The 18,587-nt window shown below is 40.0% G+C and overlaps 1 protein-coding gene across 6 annotated transcripts in view; it reads right to left on the bottom strand.

Moving 5' to 3' along the window:
- camkk1a (calcium/calmodulin-dependent protein kinase kinase 1, alpha a) overlaps positions 1 to 18,587 on the bottom strand; it is a 91,131-nt gene that overhangs the window by 53,461 nt on the left and 19,083 nt on the right. For all 6 annotated transcript variants that reach the window (XM_040149895.1, XM_040149889.1, XM_040149893.1 and 3 more), the window contains exons 2-4: positions 11,380 to 11,833; positions 4,622 to 4,669; positions 1,952 to 2,005 (exon numbers count right to left, since the gene is read on the bottom strand). In XM_040149895.1, coding sequence (XP_040005829.1) covers positions 1,952 to 2,005; positions 4,622 to 4,669; positions 11,380 to 11,712 — 435 coding nt within the window. In that variant the 5' untranslated portion in view covers positions 11,713 to 11,833. The remainder of the gene's footprint in view (positions 1 to 1,951; positions 2,006 to 4,621; positions 4,670 to 11,379; positions 11,834 to 18,587) is intronic.

The raw sequence follows: 18,587 nt of genomic DNA on the forward strand, positions 1-18,587 counted from the left end.
GTTAACTTAGGGGCTTAGGCTGATAAATGGCGTTGTCACAATTGAATGCCTGCCAGTCAAGTTGTGAGCATGGTAATTACACGAAACAGGACGTCACAACAAACAAATGCATGATTCAAAGACCTTTAGTAATCTGCAGATATGTTGGACTATACAGCCTGGTTTCCAAGACTCACTTGGACAAAATTTTGTGTTAATACATAACACTTGGAAGAATTAGTCATCGTTTTATTTTTATCCTGAGTCAAAAACTGTGCCATTTCCATTAATTTTAAAGCAGACCACTGCTGCTATAACAACATATAAAATTGTCAGTGTTTTCCTTTCTATGTTGATACCAAGGAAGAGAACTCAATTACGTGATACAACTTTATGTACAAACTAAATAATTTCACAACAGTCATTTCATTTTCACAAACATTCATCACTTTATAATATATATGTATATATATATATATTTAAAAAAAAACAACACTTTAAAGCTCATTGGAAGCAGATAAATACAGGTAAAGTACTAGAGCCTATGGGAACCTGTTTAAATATTATCTTTCCTGTGTATGGTATCTGTGTGTCCTGCTCTGCATGCAAAAATCCAATCCGTTCTGTGTGAAACCCTTGTGAAACTGCCAGGAAATAGGATCACCCTTTCATGCCATCATTACTCATCTCTTCCTCTCCTGATTCCTGTCAGTGTTATTACGGATGAGTCTGTTGTTTGAGCCAGCCCGCAATAACCTGCAGTCTGTCCCAGAAAGTAACATTTTCTGTCTGTGTGAGCAATGAGCATCAAATACAGGAACACTTCCATATAAAACATGAAACAAAAATGGAAACTAGAAATCTAAATGTAGACACATGCACAGCAAACATGAAAGCTTAGTATATGTTAGATGGGACAGATGGGGAAGAGTGCAGGGGTAAAAAATTAGGTGCATTGCACATCTCAATCCAAATTTTTCATGTCAAGAATCTCAGACTTCAGGCTGCGTCATTCTGGCAAAGAAGAACTCTCTGAGGCTCCATTTGGATTCTCTCATACTGCAACACAGGCTCCAACAAAACACATTTTTGTTTTTGCTAATTTGTAGTATATAGACGTACTGTAATTTAGGGAAGGGTTGTATACTGCTGAATGTCTGACCAGCTCTGCAGGTCGGCATTGTATAAAGCTTCATGTCATTATTCCACCCCAGAGGGAATGTTTATGTAAGCCTTCCCATGTTATAATATTCCACTTGTCTTATAGGCCTTGTCTGTCCTCACATAAACTCCTGTTTACCTTTCTGCATCAGCACCTTTGGAAGCACCCATTTTTAATATTAGGTTGTGTTTAGCTCTGAGCTCCCACTGGCTCCAGTTCAAAAGTATATCTTAAACCCATCCAGAGCTGGCAGATTAAGCCTATATGACTCATCCAAACGCTTTGGCTGTTGTAACTGTACAGGGCAGCTTAGCTATGTTAAAATATAAAACAGCTTACATGTGGAGGGGCTGAGGTTGTCGAGGGAACAAATCACCTTGATGGAAAATCTGAAACGACTTAATGTCAGTGTGCCGATTCATATCCAGAGTCTCCCTCATGAACTAACCTCAGCAGCAACCTGATATACAAATCAACAGCAGGACTGCTTTGAAAATAGATAATAAAGTACTGGATGCACCTTAAGAGGATCAAGAAATCATTCTCATCTCCACATTTCTTCCAAGGCAACTGATGCAATTTGAGTGGAAGGAACTCTCAGCAACAAGGTGGAAGAAAAAAAAAAAAAAAAAAAAAAAAAAAAAAATCAATAGCCATGGCGAGATCCTGTAAAGCTCCTCTGTCTAGACAATAGATGCAGAGAGAATGGATGAAAAGTCAAAGGAGAGCTGTGGCTGTGTTGCAGAGAGACGGCACCTCAGTTGATAATCAGAAAACAAGCTCAAATGTAAAATGATTGCTTTGACTTACATAATGTTTATCATCATCCTCATTATAGGCAAGTTTGACCACACCGTAGGAGCCCTGCAATACAACAACAAAGAGATTTATCATTTATATATGGACCTTCCTGTTCACAACAACACATGATTCAATGATAATTCAGTCCTATACCCAGATTTTGTTGTTCAGCTCCACATTTAAAACTCAACTCATCATTATGAAATATTATATCGTCATTCATTTTTATAACAGAATTTTATTGGATATCATTTTTATTTCACCATAGACAAGACATGGTATGAAATGTGTAATCAGAAAAAGACTTCTGAAAAAACTCAGTTTGAAATAATGTTTAATATGAAATAGAGATGAAGTCATACAAAAAGGATGAAATTACATTTTATAATAATGAATGGTGTTTTAGTAATTTCCTAAATAATTTCACGTTATTGTTTCATATTTTCCACAATATATATTGGTATGATTTTGGAGCTCCATACGCATTAACACAAAGTAGTTCCTCAACAGAACTGGTGAGGGATTTTATTGAGATTCCGAAAGCAATACTTCGAGAACAGACAGCAGCGCCATGCCGACAGATTGTTTTCAAGGAACCACTCTTTCCACTCAAAAAAAAAAACAAAACACATTGTTATTCTTTGACAGCACAGAATGGCTCCTCCTACACACACACTACCACAGGATATGTGCTTACCATCATAGTCCTTTTTTCCCCCCTGGTTTCTTCTTGATAAGAGCAAACAATTTTCGTAACTGCTTGAAAAGTAGGTCAAACATTCATATTAATTAAATAAACTGAGTTATATCACCTTTGATGTCTTCGACAGCTAGAATTGCCATTAGCTGTTCATAAATGACTCAGGGTTTGAAAATCGTTAGAACAAAATTTCTTCTATCTTAAGGACAGAAAGAGATGTATTTGTGGGCTTTAGTCAACACATGGTCCAAGCATTACCTATCACTGTCTATGTTTTAAAATAAAGATGGTTTGATACTCATTTTTCACGCTTAAATATCTACTACTTTAATATCTAATAATGTATCTACTGTTAATAAGCCCTTTAAATGCCTTTTGCTAAAAATGCCTATCCATAAACACCACTTTTTGCATGTGCCTGGCCCTGCTGCATACAATGAGTGCATTTCACCTGTTTTCAATATGCCAGTTTTTCAGTTTTCATCTCTGTTGCTGCCACAATGAATTACCCCATATGTTAACCCCAAAAGTATTTATCTCCGAGTGTTGTGTTTTAAAATGCAAAACCTGAGTCGACCTGGTGAGCTGTCAGGTTTAGAAAAGATACATGTTGCAGCTCAGTCTGACTTCTGTAACGTTTGAAATGTTGTAGATCACAACACCAATTCTGCCCTTCAAAACACTGATAATGCACACTTTGAATTTTGCCATTTTGCTTTTCATTTCATTACTTTTTACCATATCCAATCTAATGTTTTTGTCACATGGACATTTTCATGTGGGCTGGTAATGTCGATCTGTTGGTCTGTCTGTCCACCACTTCAGTCTAGATTGAAATACGTCTGTTGGAAGGAGTGCTATAAAATTCTGTAAAAACACTCACGGTCCCCAAAGGATGAATCCTAATGACATTGGTGATCCTCTGACTTAAACCATCTAGCACCATTAGGTTGACATACCCTTCAACTTCAGATGTACCTTGTGTTTAGTGGTAATTAGCAAATGTTATGACGCTAACATGCTAAACTAATATCACGGACGCTGCAAACATCACCTGCTAAACATAAGCATGTTTGCATTGTCATTGTGAGCACGTCAGCCGGCTGGCGTTAGCTTTTAGCTAAGAGCATTGCTGTGTGTAAGAACTGCCTCACAGAGCCTCTAAGTGCCTGTAAACTGTCTTGTTTGATAGAAGGATATTAGTATATTTTTAAAAAAAAGGAGAACTTGAGCAGCTATAAAGGTAGCTGTAGCCAACAATTCAGAAAATGTTAGGACAAAATTTGAAATAACATTTTTGAACTGTGAGCTAGAAGTCATGTGTCAAAAGAGTACAACTAGAAAGTTGAAAAAAAAAATCACTTTAGAAGAGAGTGTTGGTGAGTTTTATGGATATGTACAAAATTAAGTTACGATGACATAAGTACCTGTGCTGCAGTTCTTGTAGCTTTTTCGTAGCAGCTGTAGTTATCCTCTGCTACCAAAGTAAATGTTTATCTTTGTAAAATCACAAAAAGGTTTCAGTCTCTAAAAGCAACTGCTGCAGTGGATTTCAATCTGTCTTTTTATATGGAAAGTAAACCCAGGAACGTGCTTAACTTCCTCAGAAAGACTGATGAAAGATATGCTGAATGAGAGACTGCGTTGAGTTACAGAAGCTAGTGGAACAGAGGCTAGCCCGGGCACAACATCATGACTTTGGCTCCCTACATAGTGGATGGGTAATTGATGTGCACCTAAATAGGTCCAAAAACAAACCTTCCTGTCTACATCATATGATATTATACTTGTACAATTTAACAACCTGCAAGTCACATAAGAGAAACAACTCACAACTCAATGCTGTGAATGATTTTGGTGCCCATTTTCCCACTCGACAGGTAAACTGAACAAAGGGCCAATCTTCCCTAAGTTACTGGTATTTTCCCAAACCACTTGATATTTAACAGAGGTAAATGGCAGAAATAGGAGAACCTCACCTTTCCAATCTCACTCTTCAGCTTATACTGGTTCAACTGGATACAGTCCTGTAAAGGGCAAGACAAAAGGTGGGGACATGAGGAACTACATCATCAACATAAACATGATCAGCACCGGACATAATACTTTGCATCATCTAAAGCAAAGAGAAACAGGGCTGTTGTTGGTACAGGAGCAAAATGTTCCCACTGTGTGTATGTGTGTTGAAAGTCATTTATTTCTGAGATGTAGGTAATGATGCAGTCTGTAGTTGCTGTTTACTGTCTGCAAATCCATTAGAGTGCTACTGCTTAAATGGCTGATTTGCAGTTCCATAGCAACCACCACGACAGCACAGAGTCAGCCAGGGGCACGGCAGAGGAGAGAAGACCACAGCAGGACAGGGAGGAGGGGGAAGAGAGAGGTGAGAGGAGAGTTTGGTGGTGGGGAGAATTTCAGATGTAGGCTGAGTGCGGGTGCACAGACAGCATAGTCAATGAGCAGAAAGTGAGCAGTGATTTAAGTGAGATAGAGAAGGGGATGGAGCTGTGGAGAAAATGGATTGAGAGCGGTTCTCTCATTACAGTTGGGGGGGGTGGCGGCTTAGTGTGAGCCAGACCAGTGCCTGAGGCTTGATCCTGGAACATGTTTAAAAGGATGAGAGGTGGTAGGAGAACACAGATGTAAAAGAAACAGACTAGTGTGGCAGGAGTGAAAGTACCGAACCAACTCACTCTCCACCAGGCAAGGTATTTTAGAAAATATGACACTATATAGTGGGTTACGTAACATGCTGGTTATGTAGCTTGTATTGAATATTACAGTTGGTGCTGCAGGAGATGTGAGGAGGGTTATGAACTGTAGGGTATGATGATGTGAAGTACTGTGGGCAGGGATTATGACAAAGGGTGAGAGATAGAAAAGCAGATGGGGCTTTGTGAGGTGAAGCAAGCAGTGGAACTCAGAAAAGAATTGCTATGATTTGTTTAAAAGAGTAAAGAAAAAATAGGGCGGTGAAGGATAAAAGGAAAGGCAAATGAGGAGAATCCAAACAAAAGGGCAATAGGAGGGATTTGCTGAGAGGACTTCCACTGAGTTCACAGCTTGCTGGCACATGCTCAGTGGGCACTGCACTGCAGTTGATAGAAATGATGGATAAAGAGAGCCATGCAGAAAGCCTTAAATACATCTGTCACATGCACACACACATAAATTAAACTCAAATGCTCCACCAGGCCACAATAAATCTTTAGAGGGCTTTTCTGTCATAAAATCACATTAGACTATTGCTTTACATTAACAGTGCAGCCCCACTATCTTCCCTCAGTATGTAACACACCCATTTCTCCCATCTGCACCAAACTCTCCACATCTCTGTCCATTACTCAACAACTGATCAATATCAGTGCATAACAAATGGATCACTGCCACTGTGCCATTCAAAACCAATGACCATGCATTTCATTTTTATGATGAATAATGTGCATGTCTGCCTCAGGAAGTATGTGATAAAAAGGGAACTTATGTTTCATTATATTTAAAGCCTGTAAGTGTAAAACAATTTCCCCATTCTGTCATATTAAAATCAATTTTGGTAGAATGGTATAATGACTGCTGCAAAATTAAGCCATTGCAGAGGAAGGTGGGTTTATTCTGTCTTGTTTTATATGTTCAGGTGCAAATGGCAGAAATGTGCAGACCTGACTTGTGGCACAACAACAGAGCATCAACTAAAACAGGAAAGACTGCCTAATTTCACTTTTTTTTTTCCATAGATGAAATACTGAAGTAACAGACGCAGATCTGTTCTGTATGTGTGTCCACAATCGGCTACTGCTGTACTTGACAAGAATAAAGATAACCCCATCATTTACTGTGCTAATGTACTGTGAAGATGAACAAATAGTAACACTCACTGTTGTTCAATGGCTTGCCAAAGTGACTAATTTTGAAATCTCCTCTGCTCTTAGCTTTAACATAATCAGACATAACAGATAAAAAGCAAAACACTTTGTTGACTTTTCAAAAAAATAGACAGATCTGTAAATGTGAATGGGTAATAATAATGACAAGGTGCTACTGATAACACAGGATTAAATTGTTTTATAGCAGTTTAAAACCACTTAAAGTGGCTGTGAATATAAATACAAATAGAAGGAAGACTCATCTGCATAGAGATGAAAAGACATAATTGACCCTGAGAGTCCTCACAGATTACTGCAGTACAGTACAGCATTTAATCATAATTTGCTCACTCTCAGCAACCATCTGATCACACTGGAATGACAATTCTTGACTTGTAAAGCCCTTCACAATATGTCCTCCATTTGTTTCCTTTGGAAACATCAGATCGTTGGGGTGGTCTGTCAAGGATGGTTGGGGCTTGGAAACTATAACACCAGCAATGGATCAAGGCCAATGCTGAAGGCAAGAGAGGACTCGTGGTGCAAAGGGTCTGAGAGGCAGCAAAAGAGGACCGTCGCGTAATAGCAGCAGGGCTCACCAGCCAGGGACAGTGGATGCAGTGGGATCAGGTTCTCGATTGATCACTGTCCTGGAAGGAAGTAAAGGGTACCGACCAGGGTAAGTTGACCTTCCGTCTACACACTGTGGCCAACCTCTTGCCAACCCTAAACAACCTAACGATCTGAAGCAAAGTAGGAGATCCATCCTGCAAGCAATGTGGAGTAACTATCTGCACCAAGCTCAAGATGGTTGTGGCTGATCAGAGCCCTGCAGCTGAAGGCTAGTCAGTCTTCGCTGCTCCACTCTGGCTAGGCGTAAAGGCTAAGGCGATACGCTTTTGACCTCGAGATACCTGCTGAGGATGTAGAGGGGTTCCCAACAATACTCTAACCATCCAGTGTAAGTATTGGGGACAAAATCCACGGTCTCATTTCTGTGCAAAAATTAACTCATCAACATAGTCATGCATCATTTTCATTTATTGTTCCATAATGTGGGTGTTATGGATCCCTATGAATAATGGCTATATAAATAAACTTGATTTGATAATCCATTTTTACATAAAAAACCATGCTCTCAAATATGTAGGCATGCATTTAGCACAAATCATTTTTGGTAGTTTTCTCTGGATTTTCTTGATCCTAAACTTAAACTGCAAAACAGAGAAGTCATTGTGTTATAACGTTCATCTTACTTTAAAATTATAGACACCATGTGTACAAAACAGAGTGAGAGAACGCAATAACAAATGCGATGAGAAAGTCAGGAGTGAGAACTCAAAGAAGATATTCCTGCAACACAGAGAGAAAACAATAGCAGTAAGAGGCTTCTGTGCTTTAGTTAAACCATTATACAGTATAACCTAGACACAAAGTATTTCCTCATGTGGCTTAGTGTGGGAATTCCCAAATTGTCTAGGAGGGTGGGGATGAGAACATGTATGTTTAAGTCATTCTTATACATTTTCCCATTGCATTAATTGCTGTTATATTGAGGAACTTTGAAATACACGAAAACTTCTGTCTGCCCACACTGCAGAGAGGGACAAACTGAAATTCCACATAGGCAAACAAAAAAAACATGTTGGCAAAAAAAAAGAGAAAATGTTGCTGTTCATTGCCTGGCATGTATTCCTCTCAGGCCTCATGTAATGTCTGTCATTACTGATGTTTGTACAAGAAATAAATGTTGCTTTCTCTCCACTGTACCATATTGTAGACCCAGTGAGAACAGGGAACTACAACCAACATGAATCCTTTTTATGGTTCAGTGCAAGAGCTCCAACTCCATTTTCAGATAGGAAAGGACACAATGACAGGTCTGAGAGTCTAAGGCAGCAGTCTGTTAAATTCAGAGGAGTTCAACATCCTGGCAGTTGTCATGCATTTTTAATGTCTCTGAATTAGAAAAAAAAGTGAGAGGATAATGGAAATTCAGGAGTCACCCATTCCCACATGATACTCCTACTAGTTTTCATGGGTTAGAACAAACAGACTGATATATGTTTTATACGTTTTCAACTGCATGTTTTCTGTGTGATACAAATAATGACAATCATCATTACTGTAAAGAAATATACAATTTTAAATATATTGACATTTTGGGGAATACATTTATCTACTTTATTGCTGAGAGTTAGATGAGAAGATTGAAACCACTCCCATGTCTGTAAACTATACAGTATATGAAGTTGCAACCGGTAGCTGGTTAGCTTAGCATAGCACAGAGGAAACAGGGTGAAACAGCTAGCCTGGCTCTGTCCAAAGAAAACAAAATCCACCTACCAGCACCTCTAAAGGTCACTAATGATGGCTTTTTGTACAGAATAGATGGTCAACTAAACACCCAGATGGTCAACTAAAGACAGAATCCTGCCATGTGGGAGAATCTGGGTGAATAGTGCAGTGAGTTCCAACAACCGCTGCTTACAGCCTTTGTGGATCTGTGGACAGAGAGGCCTTGTGGAAGGTACTCATAAGCCTTGGCATCCCCAGAGTTCTGGTGGACATGCTTAAGCTCCTCTACAACAACACCAGGTTCTGTGTCAGCGTCAACGGGGAGCTGTGCCCTAACACTGAGATCAAGAGTGGAGCTGGGCCTCAACCTGGATAATGAACCACACTGAAGCCTGTGGATGACTATGCTGATTATGTAGCACAGCTGGATGAGATTCTGGGGGTAGTTTAACTAACACTGGATGTGATGAATGAGGAGACCGAGCCTCTAGGCCTCTTGATCGACGGGGATAAGACCAAGGTACAGTACACGAGTGACTTCCTCCACAACCCCTCACTGCTAACTATCACTGACCAAGAAGTATAGCCCGTTAAGCCCCTTTGCTACCTGGGAAGCTGCATTACATCTGACTCCAGAATGAGACCAGGATGTGAGAGTATCAATTTTACCGCTACCACCTTAGCAAGTATCAACCACAGAAGCATAGATAGCTGAGCCATTCTACCAAATTGAGGCTGTACAGCAGCCTGGTCCTGTCTGTCCTCCTGTAGGCTCCAGACTCGGTCTGTCGTTGGACCTGGAAAGATGTCTTGATGCCTTCAATGCCAGTTGTCTGCACAAGATAGAAGCCCTGAGTTGGTACAATGGGGTCTCAAATGTCTGCTTGTAGTCATCAGGGCTAAAAAGGTAGCAGCTGATGGCCAAACTACCAGGTCCGATTCACCCATGGAACCTGCCAAACTGCTCTGGGAGCACCCACCCTGAGGGTGATCTAGACACTGAGGGAACCCAGGAATACCTGGACAACTCTACCGCAGGAGGACCTCAGGAGGTTGGGACTCAACTGTAGCGCAGCCTGGAGACTGGCCAAGAGCAGTATAGCCTGGAGGAAGCACATGCTTGCCTCAACTAGCACTAGCATATGAGTGAGTGAGTTATTTGGGGGACTATTTATTGGCCGGACGCAGTGACTAACTGGAGTTACTACTACTTAAACAAGTGAGATATAATGTGCCAGTTAGTGAGCTTCAGGGGTGCTACGGGTGGATTTTGTTACCTTTGGACAGAGGATGGCAAACTTTCACCCCATGATTCCAGTCTGTGTGATAAGCTAGGCTGACCATCTCCTGGCTTTAGCTTCATATTTAGCATAAAATATAAGTGTGTTATCAACTTCCTAATTTCCTAAGCTTTGATTCTTTGTAAGTGTTGAAATATATGCTGATATAAAGATGCACCACTAAAGTGTATCCACACTGAATGTATCTAATTTGAAGGCTACAGTCTGAATCCAGAGCAACTCCAGTTCTGATCTGGTGTGTGCACCATTGTGGGTTTGTCAGCTTGCTCCTGCCTCCCTGAAACCCTGGTAAGCAGGCTATGAAGCAGGTAGTTTCAAAGGTTTGACACTGTGAATTTCTTTTCTGAATGTGCAGTTAAAAAATGTCCGAAATGCACCAGGCATGTGAAGGTTCCAGTACAGCAGTCAGCAAGGGGAATGCCTTTACCCGGCCATGGGATGAGAGGTGACTGTGTAACAACCTGACCAGGCTACATCTAAAACTACTGTGTAAAGTACACTAGGAATGGTGTTAACTGTCACCAAAGTTACCATGGCAAATCCTCAGCTGCTCCCACGCTCAGTCCCCTCACTTCTTCTATGGTGTATCCAGCAGCACAATGCTGGCCAGAATGCATTTAATTTCTGTCTCATGAAACAGTCAAAAGTGCTCTTGTCACAACAGTAGAACACAGTGCTCTCACATGTCATTACGACACACAACTGCTTACAGTGCAGAGCACGGAGTGCTGTATAGGCTGCACATCCATGACAGAGGCTGGGATAATGATGCCTTAATTAACTAATACACAGAGGCATGTTTTGATGATGATATGTGCTAATGGAAGACTAGTGCTTACACCTTCTCACGCTTTCTTCTCCCTGTCAAGTTCTCCACTGACCTACTGGCTCCTCTTCCTCTGTTGATAATGCAAATATACTGAGCAATATGTTGCTTGTATCAAGCTATGACAACTGCTCTCATAAGCAACATGGAGCGGCATTCTCCCAGTTTGTGTGTCTCCCTGCTATGTAGCCACCGGTCACACCCAACTGCAGAAATTCATGTCTGCAATTCCAAATCAGAGGAATGTAGTTGAAAAATGTAGTAGTTTAGTAGTTAAAAATTTGAATATAAAAGAACGTTCTAGGTGCAAGATTCTAGCTTTTTGATTTTTCTTTGCTCTCTGTCTCACTGTAAATGGAAAATCTATAATTTCATGTGTAGTGAAGGTCATTTAAGCAACTTCATGATTATCAGTTTTAATAAAAAATGTATAAAATGTACTTCCTCACCTGAGAGTCTGATATAGACACACGTTTAGACTCCACTGTGGGCCTCCGAGCCACACGAGGGGAGATGTGTGTATAGCCTCCTCCAGAGCCTGATGACAGGTAAGTGCCTCTCTCCTGCAGCGACAACTTCCTTCCAGTCAGGTGAGGCCGCAATGGATGAGTCTTCTTGGCCTGAGACCTGTCCTGCTGAGCCCTGCCATTCCTCATAATGTTGGCAGCTGAGCTGTCCGAGTCTTTGGTTGTCATGGCAGCCATGATGTTCGTGAGACTGCTGGTCTGTTTGTCAGAGTCGGGGTCCAGCCTCTCACAGCCAGGGGCACTGCTCGTAGCCATGGTGGTTGGGAAGATGGGAGCGATGCAGGAGCAGGTGGCAGGGAGAGTACTGAGGGTTGCCCACCAGCATCAAAGTTATCTGGGTCAGTCTGAGGTCACAATGTTCAGGGTCTTACCAGATCTGGAACAGAGGGGAAGGGGCTATGAGCTCAGTCAGATGCAGCAATAGGAGTTGATCTACATTATATCCACATTTGGATCAAGAGAAGTTATTTTTGACAGTCATCTTGGTTTCACATGCTTAAATAAACTGGACTGGATAAACAGGTGTAGTACTGTTGTTTCTAACAATTAACAAGACTACAACCATGCTGGTGGCTCTGTGAGGCTCTTCATTAGGCTGACATTAGCATGCCAACATGCTCACAGTGACAATATTGATATGCTGATGTTTAGCAGGTATAATATATACCAGGTTTATCATCTTGGTTAGGCACGTTTCTGTGTTAGATTAAGACCCGCAGACACTACCCTGGGCTTTAAAAATACTCCAAACTTCTCTGCACATTTTTCTATATGTAAATAAATAATTTATGCATGTTATTATTTGTAGTGAGTATTCTCATAAGGAGGTAAAGGGCAAAAGCAAATATAGTATATCCATCATAAATCATCATAAAAAAGTCATTAGTGTATTACGTTCATTAATACTGCAGTCTACATGCATAACCCCCCCACTTCTGAAACCAAACCTAGAACTGCGGTCATTCCGAGTCAACATCTGGGAACCAAGAATGTCTGCACAATATTTCATGGCAGTGTATCTAATAGTTGTTGACATATTTCAGTCTGGACCAAAGTGGTGGACCAACTGACACTGTCATCCCCAGAGCCTTGCCACTAGTGTGCCTAGCGTTTTCTGCTGTTTGACATTTATGATTGTCTGACGAAAAAATCCTTAGACTAATTACCCATACACTAATTACCCTTTCCTTAGACCGAGACTAATTACCCTTAGTCTCCCTGAATTTGATAACTTAATTCTAAGTCTCTCATTTTCTGAACTTCTTCTCTTATATTTGGTATAATAGAATTTGACAGTATAATGGATATTGCGATGCTAGACTTAATGAGACAGAAATGAGCATTATTTATCTTAAATATTGTCTTTTTCTGGTGTTTAAGGTGGTGTTACAGTTCAGTGACATTCTGGGCTCATGGACTGTTTTAGCTCAATAACATCTGCCCTAACTTGCTTATCATATTCTTCATCATCATATCCACATTACAAGCAGTTTTCTTTTTCAAAATTGTGTGGTATTGAGGTGTATGGTTACATATTTAGAACTGAATTTATGTGTTTAAATAGAGGCCCTAGGTCAAAGGCCCTAGGTCAAAGGTCCTCAGAGGGTGCCTTGCAGTCTGAATAGGAGGAAATGCTTTGGACGTAAACCCATATGTTAGTGACGTTTTTCAGGAAAACAACTGCCTTATTTAAGAGTCGGTGGTCAAGGCTGATTTTCAGAGTGGTTCATTGGCTTCACACCCTCTCACGAGCAGACCTGCAAGTGCTTGATTTGACGTTGTACTTCTTTGTAATAAACCTTTATATGCAATCAAGACGGTGTTAGCGGAGTCTCCTTCATCCTCTTCACATCATCATCACCATCGATTAAGCTACAGTATCTAAAAGCTACTTGTCACTCACTGAATAATGTCACTTTATAATAAAAATATAGATTGATATGATTGCAAAATTTGATTTTGTCCATATGGCCGACCCAAAACCAATGACTATTTTTTTGATACATGTAAAATCTTTGACTTTATAATGGATCTTTGGCTGGCTACATCTTGCAAAGAGCACCTGTGAAACTGAAGAATAATCACGCAGACAGACCACAGAGAAAGTTTCATCTCTCTGTGTGTGGGTGGTCTGGTGGGTCAAGTCACCTATAGTAGACGTGAGATCATAAGTTGAAATAAATCCCCTGATAAAAACCCAACCCAAATGCTGCAAAACTAATTATGCTTTATGCCTTTGTTCATGGCTCCCTGTATCCCCATCAAATGCTTGTGGGTGGACTGACACACACAGAAATACACACATAAAAAAGACTGATGGTATTGCGTACGTACAGTATGTGTGTGCATATACCAAGAAATTTAGCTGGATTTGTTTATTTTGCTTTTCCCCTTTCATCTCAAATGAAAATCGTGACAGCAACAGATTGCCGCCGACAGAGAATATCAAAGCTCTGGTTCAGGTTTTGTTCTGCAGGTGGAAGAGCACAGATAAGCAAAGTGCACCTTGCACAGTCATCCAAGGAAAAGGATACTTAAATCCCTAAACCTCAAGCAGTATCCATCTATGTAACAGCAGGAATCAAGAGGAATAAGTGTGGTTGTGGTTTTCATTCCCAAGGAGCCACCTGGGTCTGTATATGTGCCATGAAAAGACACAGACTTAAGAGAAACAGTGGAGCCAAATAAAAAGTCAGCTCTGTGGGTATTAGACAAGAGAGATTTAGTAAATGGGCCATGTTATGCTTTTCCTGAAGTGTGTCAGGGAGGTAGAGCCTCGTATTCAAAAATAACAGTTTTCTACAGGTGGGTCACACTCATTCGCACAACCACGCCTCAATACTAACTGTAGTTTATCACATATTTAACCATGCTAGCAGCACGGCTCCAGGGGTGGCAATGTCGCTCAGTCAGTCCACCACTTTGGTGCAGACCAAAATATCTTAACTTTTCATCGAGCAACATCAGGTCCATGTTTTTATATTTCTTGTATTTTAGTGATAATTTCCAAATGTTAGCATGCTAACACACTAAATTAAGATGGTGAACATGGTAAACATGATACCCGCTAATCATCAGCATGTTAGCATTGTCACTGTGAGTATGTTAGCATGCTGACATTAGAATTTAGCTCAAATACCGCTGCATCTACAGTACAGTAAGGCAACGCAAAGTTTCACCCTGTCCATCGCTTTGTAAAGCATTGTGGGATTCCAGGCTACGTGGGGCTGACCAGCTACATGGGAGGGGTTGAAAGCTGAAAAATTATAACTTAATGCAAATGATGGCAAAATTGGCATGTAGGCTCCACAGTGACTGGCTGGTAAAAGACATAACAGTGACAAGGCGATGCAGCAGTAGGACAGGAAGTTTAGTCTTTTCTTGCAGTAGATTAACGTCTGTGGAGGAAAAGATCATTATTGTAGTTTATTTATATATATTTTCGTGAGCAAAATAATGCTACTTTTTTTTTTTTTAAATCAGCATATGAAGAAACATGTTTAAGTAATCTCTCTGTCAATACGCAATATCTTCTTTGTGAATTTACCTGCAAAATGGTCACTAACAACGTATTTGATTTGTTTTCCTGAAAATATTTTGCGGTACAATATCTGCTCATAGTAAATAATATGTGATTAACCTTTATTATTGTTATCCAGGAACCCCAACAACCTTCCACTTTAAGTAAAATAACGTAGCACTTTGTTCACAGAAAAAAAGAGAAAAAGAAAAACGTAAACTGAACGTAATCCAAGCAGCAATTACATTTCCCTCAAAATGTAACTGGGAAAAACGTTAATAGTACATAGGAGTAGTGTAGATGAGGATTGACAGGTGTAGAACCCACGCATACACTATTTCCCATATATTAACTGATGTTTATAAGAACAGTAAGAGTCTACAGTCATGCTTGCAGTTCTGTGGGGTTGCACCATGGATGTATTAAGAGAGCTGGATATGGTGTCTCCACTCAGCCTTGCAGCGAATTTGTCCCAGAGGCCACTCACGGTATTGCAATGAAAAAATGCCCTGCAACCCAAAAAGCATTTTCCTCACAGAGCACCATTAAAAGCAGCGTTTGGAAAACTACTAACAGGGCACTTGGACCTGCAAATAAGAATGGTGTGCACTCTTTCTACTGTGAATTTTTACTCCATGGAGGTTTCATATTTGTAGGCTAGAAACGTTGTTGGTTTATGTGCCAGGCAAGCTATTTACATTCTGTATAGTAGTATAATGGCTTGTCATGAATGTCATATATTGAGCCTTGTATGTGTCAGGAGCCAGGGAGATCAGTTCCCCATGACTGACACACACACACACACACACACACACACACACACACACACACACACACACACACCCACACCCCCTGTCATTTGCCCAGTACTATTTGCATATTTAAGATGACTGTTATTCAAACTATGTAAATTCAGACTGCAAGAAAAACCTTTTAACTGTCAGCTGCGAGGGGATATGCACTCCTGACTCATTTGAGCACAAACAAAAAAAAAAAACTGTCCTATTTTGCTAATTCTTATCACAACTAGTGATTATCTGTCGCTTGAAATGGGTTTCTATGCATTATAGCACCACCTCAGCCCGCTGCATGTATGAGCAATATCCTGGTAGAAGTCGGAAACGGGGGAGTAGCAGTGGACTGGTTATTAATTTTAGCTGTATGGGGATCTTTGGTTTGTTTATAGAATCAGGTAACCACATATTTTCATTACAGCAGACAATTGTTTGATTAGTTTTAATATTTTCTTTCACATCTTACACCTTATTAGTTTCCACTGCATCTATCATCCACCTTGTCATATAAATCTCGGAGATGAAATTAAACATCTTTTCCTCTCTAGCGTGACATATTATTGCCGACAGACTTTTAAGGTAAGCTATGGCAACAGCCTTGAGAACCACGTCTGAATATGAAGTGTTTTCAATAGCTGCCATCTTTCAACTAGTTTAGATGGAAAGAAGTTTTGGCAGATACAATTACAGTAAGAAGAGAGAGGGGGGTTCATAGAGGGTGAACACATGAATCAATTTGGCTCCATTATTAAACCACTTTCACCCTTAACCTGGCTTATGTTTGTCTCTCCCATCATTCTGTTGTGTGCAGACAGCAGAGACATTCAAGGCCAAAATCAAAATGAAATTCTCTATCTGCTGACAAGAAAGGCAGAGAAACTCTGGAACAAACCTTACTAATACACCCAAAAGGAAATCATTCATCAAGTGGTTTTTCATTTACAGTATATTGTTCTTGCATATGTTGAGGTTTATTTAGATGTCTCTTTACCTCCTCTGGGGTCCTTGACAAAGAATCTACAGTTTATACTAAAGAGATGGCTGAAAGATCTTGCAGACCCGCAGTCATTTATGTTTTCTTTAAAAAAAAAATCTGTATCCGCGGAATGGCAGTATACAAGGAGAGAGAGCAGAGGGCAAGGCGGTATGTTGAAAGCATATATTTGGTGCTCACTTCCTTTGGTGGGAGGCAGCAGTGCATTTCACATTCACTGTCTTCTTTCTCATCCAAACTAGTCATCAACAGTGAAACTGATTATTTTAAGTGTGGTGTAGCCTACCACCTTGGTCACCAGGATCAAATGCAATCAACTTTGATTGTTCTCTGATAACAAGGTATGATAGGACGACAATCTGCATTGCAATTATGTTAAACCCAAACTGATTTTTTTGAATGTGCATAATACATGAAAAACACTGCAAGGTGTAATGTGTGTCATTTTATCAGGTTTTATTTGATGTTCTGTGCTGTAAGATCAGAGGCATATGCTCATTTGATGCTATTGACAAACTGTGAACTCCTGAGAAGGAACACAGCACATATTGATGTGTTGTCAGTCAATATGTGAGCTGTTCCACCTCAGGAGTTCACGTGGCCAAATGCTTACAGTCCTCCACCAGTAAGAATTAACCTTAGCGAGGATCAGACATTAAGGTAACCACAGTGTACTACAAGAAGAATCACCCTGTAATCATCTTGATATTGTGTAAAAAAAATCCTTCAGCATTGTGGAAGTGTGTCCAAACCTGGGTAATGTGGTTAAGCTATTCTAGAGACCAGTGAAGAGATATACAGCCACTAGGATGATTTGGTCGACTAGAATCTTTAATGTAATGTGTGCATGTGCTTCAGTATTAAAAGAGATACTTATATTGTTACTCTTCCATGTCAAATCTTCAACGATTAGTTAGCAACAAGAATTTTGAAAATGGATTAATCATTGATAATTTTTATTATTTCGACCTCTGGGTTTGGACTGTTATTTGGACGAAAGCAAATACAGTCAAGATCCTAAGTATTAGGACAGTAACATTTTTTTGTTCTTCAGACCCAATTCACAATACAATAATGAATGCTACGTTAAAGTGCCAAGTCTCACCTTTAATTTGAGTAGGTCAGCATTGAAAGTACTGTGTAGAAGATATAACCCTTTTAACACATATTTCCCAAATTTCAAGAGTTCAAATGTTATGGGACCCTTGGCTTCTATATGGTTATTGGGCAGCTGCGTGTTGTTTCAAAGTTAGCTCATGCACAAAAAAAGATCACACGTGGCTCAGAGATAAATGAGAGTTGCTACTTAGATTGGGGTGGCATTATCTGTTAATATGAGGAGTGAAGAGGTGACCACGCAAGTGCAGATAATGATAATAATAATAATAATAATAATAATAATAATAATAATAATAATGATGAGGTAAGTGATATCAAACGTTGCCAAAATCAGTTGGTTACACTCTAAAAAAGCAGCTGTGTACGGAAAACTAAAAAATGTCAAAACACGTAGTAGACCAAGGGGCACAAGTCTTGTGGAAGACTGCAAAATACTTTGGTGTAATATGGTTAATAAAAACCCCTTTATGACTACACAACAAGTCTAGAATGATCTCCAGGATGTACGAGGACATGTTTCCTTGTCAACAATCAAGAGAAGATTTGCAACCATAACCTCAGAGGATTCACCACTAGATGCAAACCCCTGGTAAAACTTCAAAAACAGAAAGGCCAGGCTGCAGATCACAAAAACACACAAAAAGAAACCTGTAAAGTTCAGCCTCTATCAAAATGACGGAAAGAGGAAAGTGTGGAGACAAAA

The sequence above is a fragment of the Xiphias gladius genome, chromosome 17 (assembly GCF_016859285.1).
Source record: "Xiphias gladius isolate SHS-SW01 ecotype Sanya breed wild chromosome 17, ASM1685928v1, whole genome shotgun sequence".
In the NCBI taxonomy this organism is placed as follows: domain Eukaryota; kingdom Metazoa; phylum Chordata; class Actinopteri; order Istiophoriformes; family Xiphiidae; genus Xiphias; species Xiphias gladius.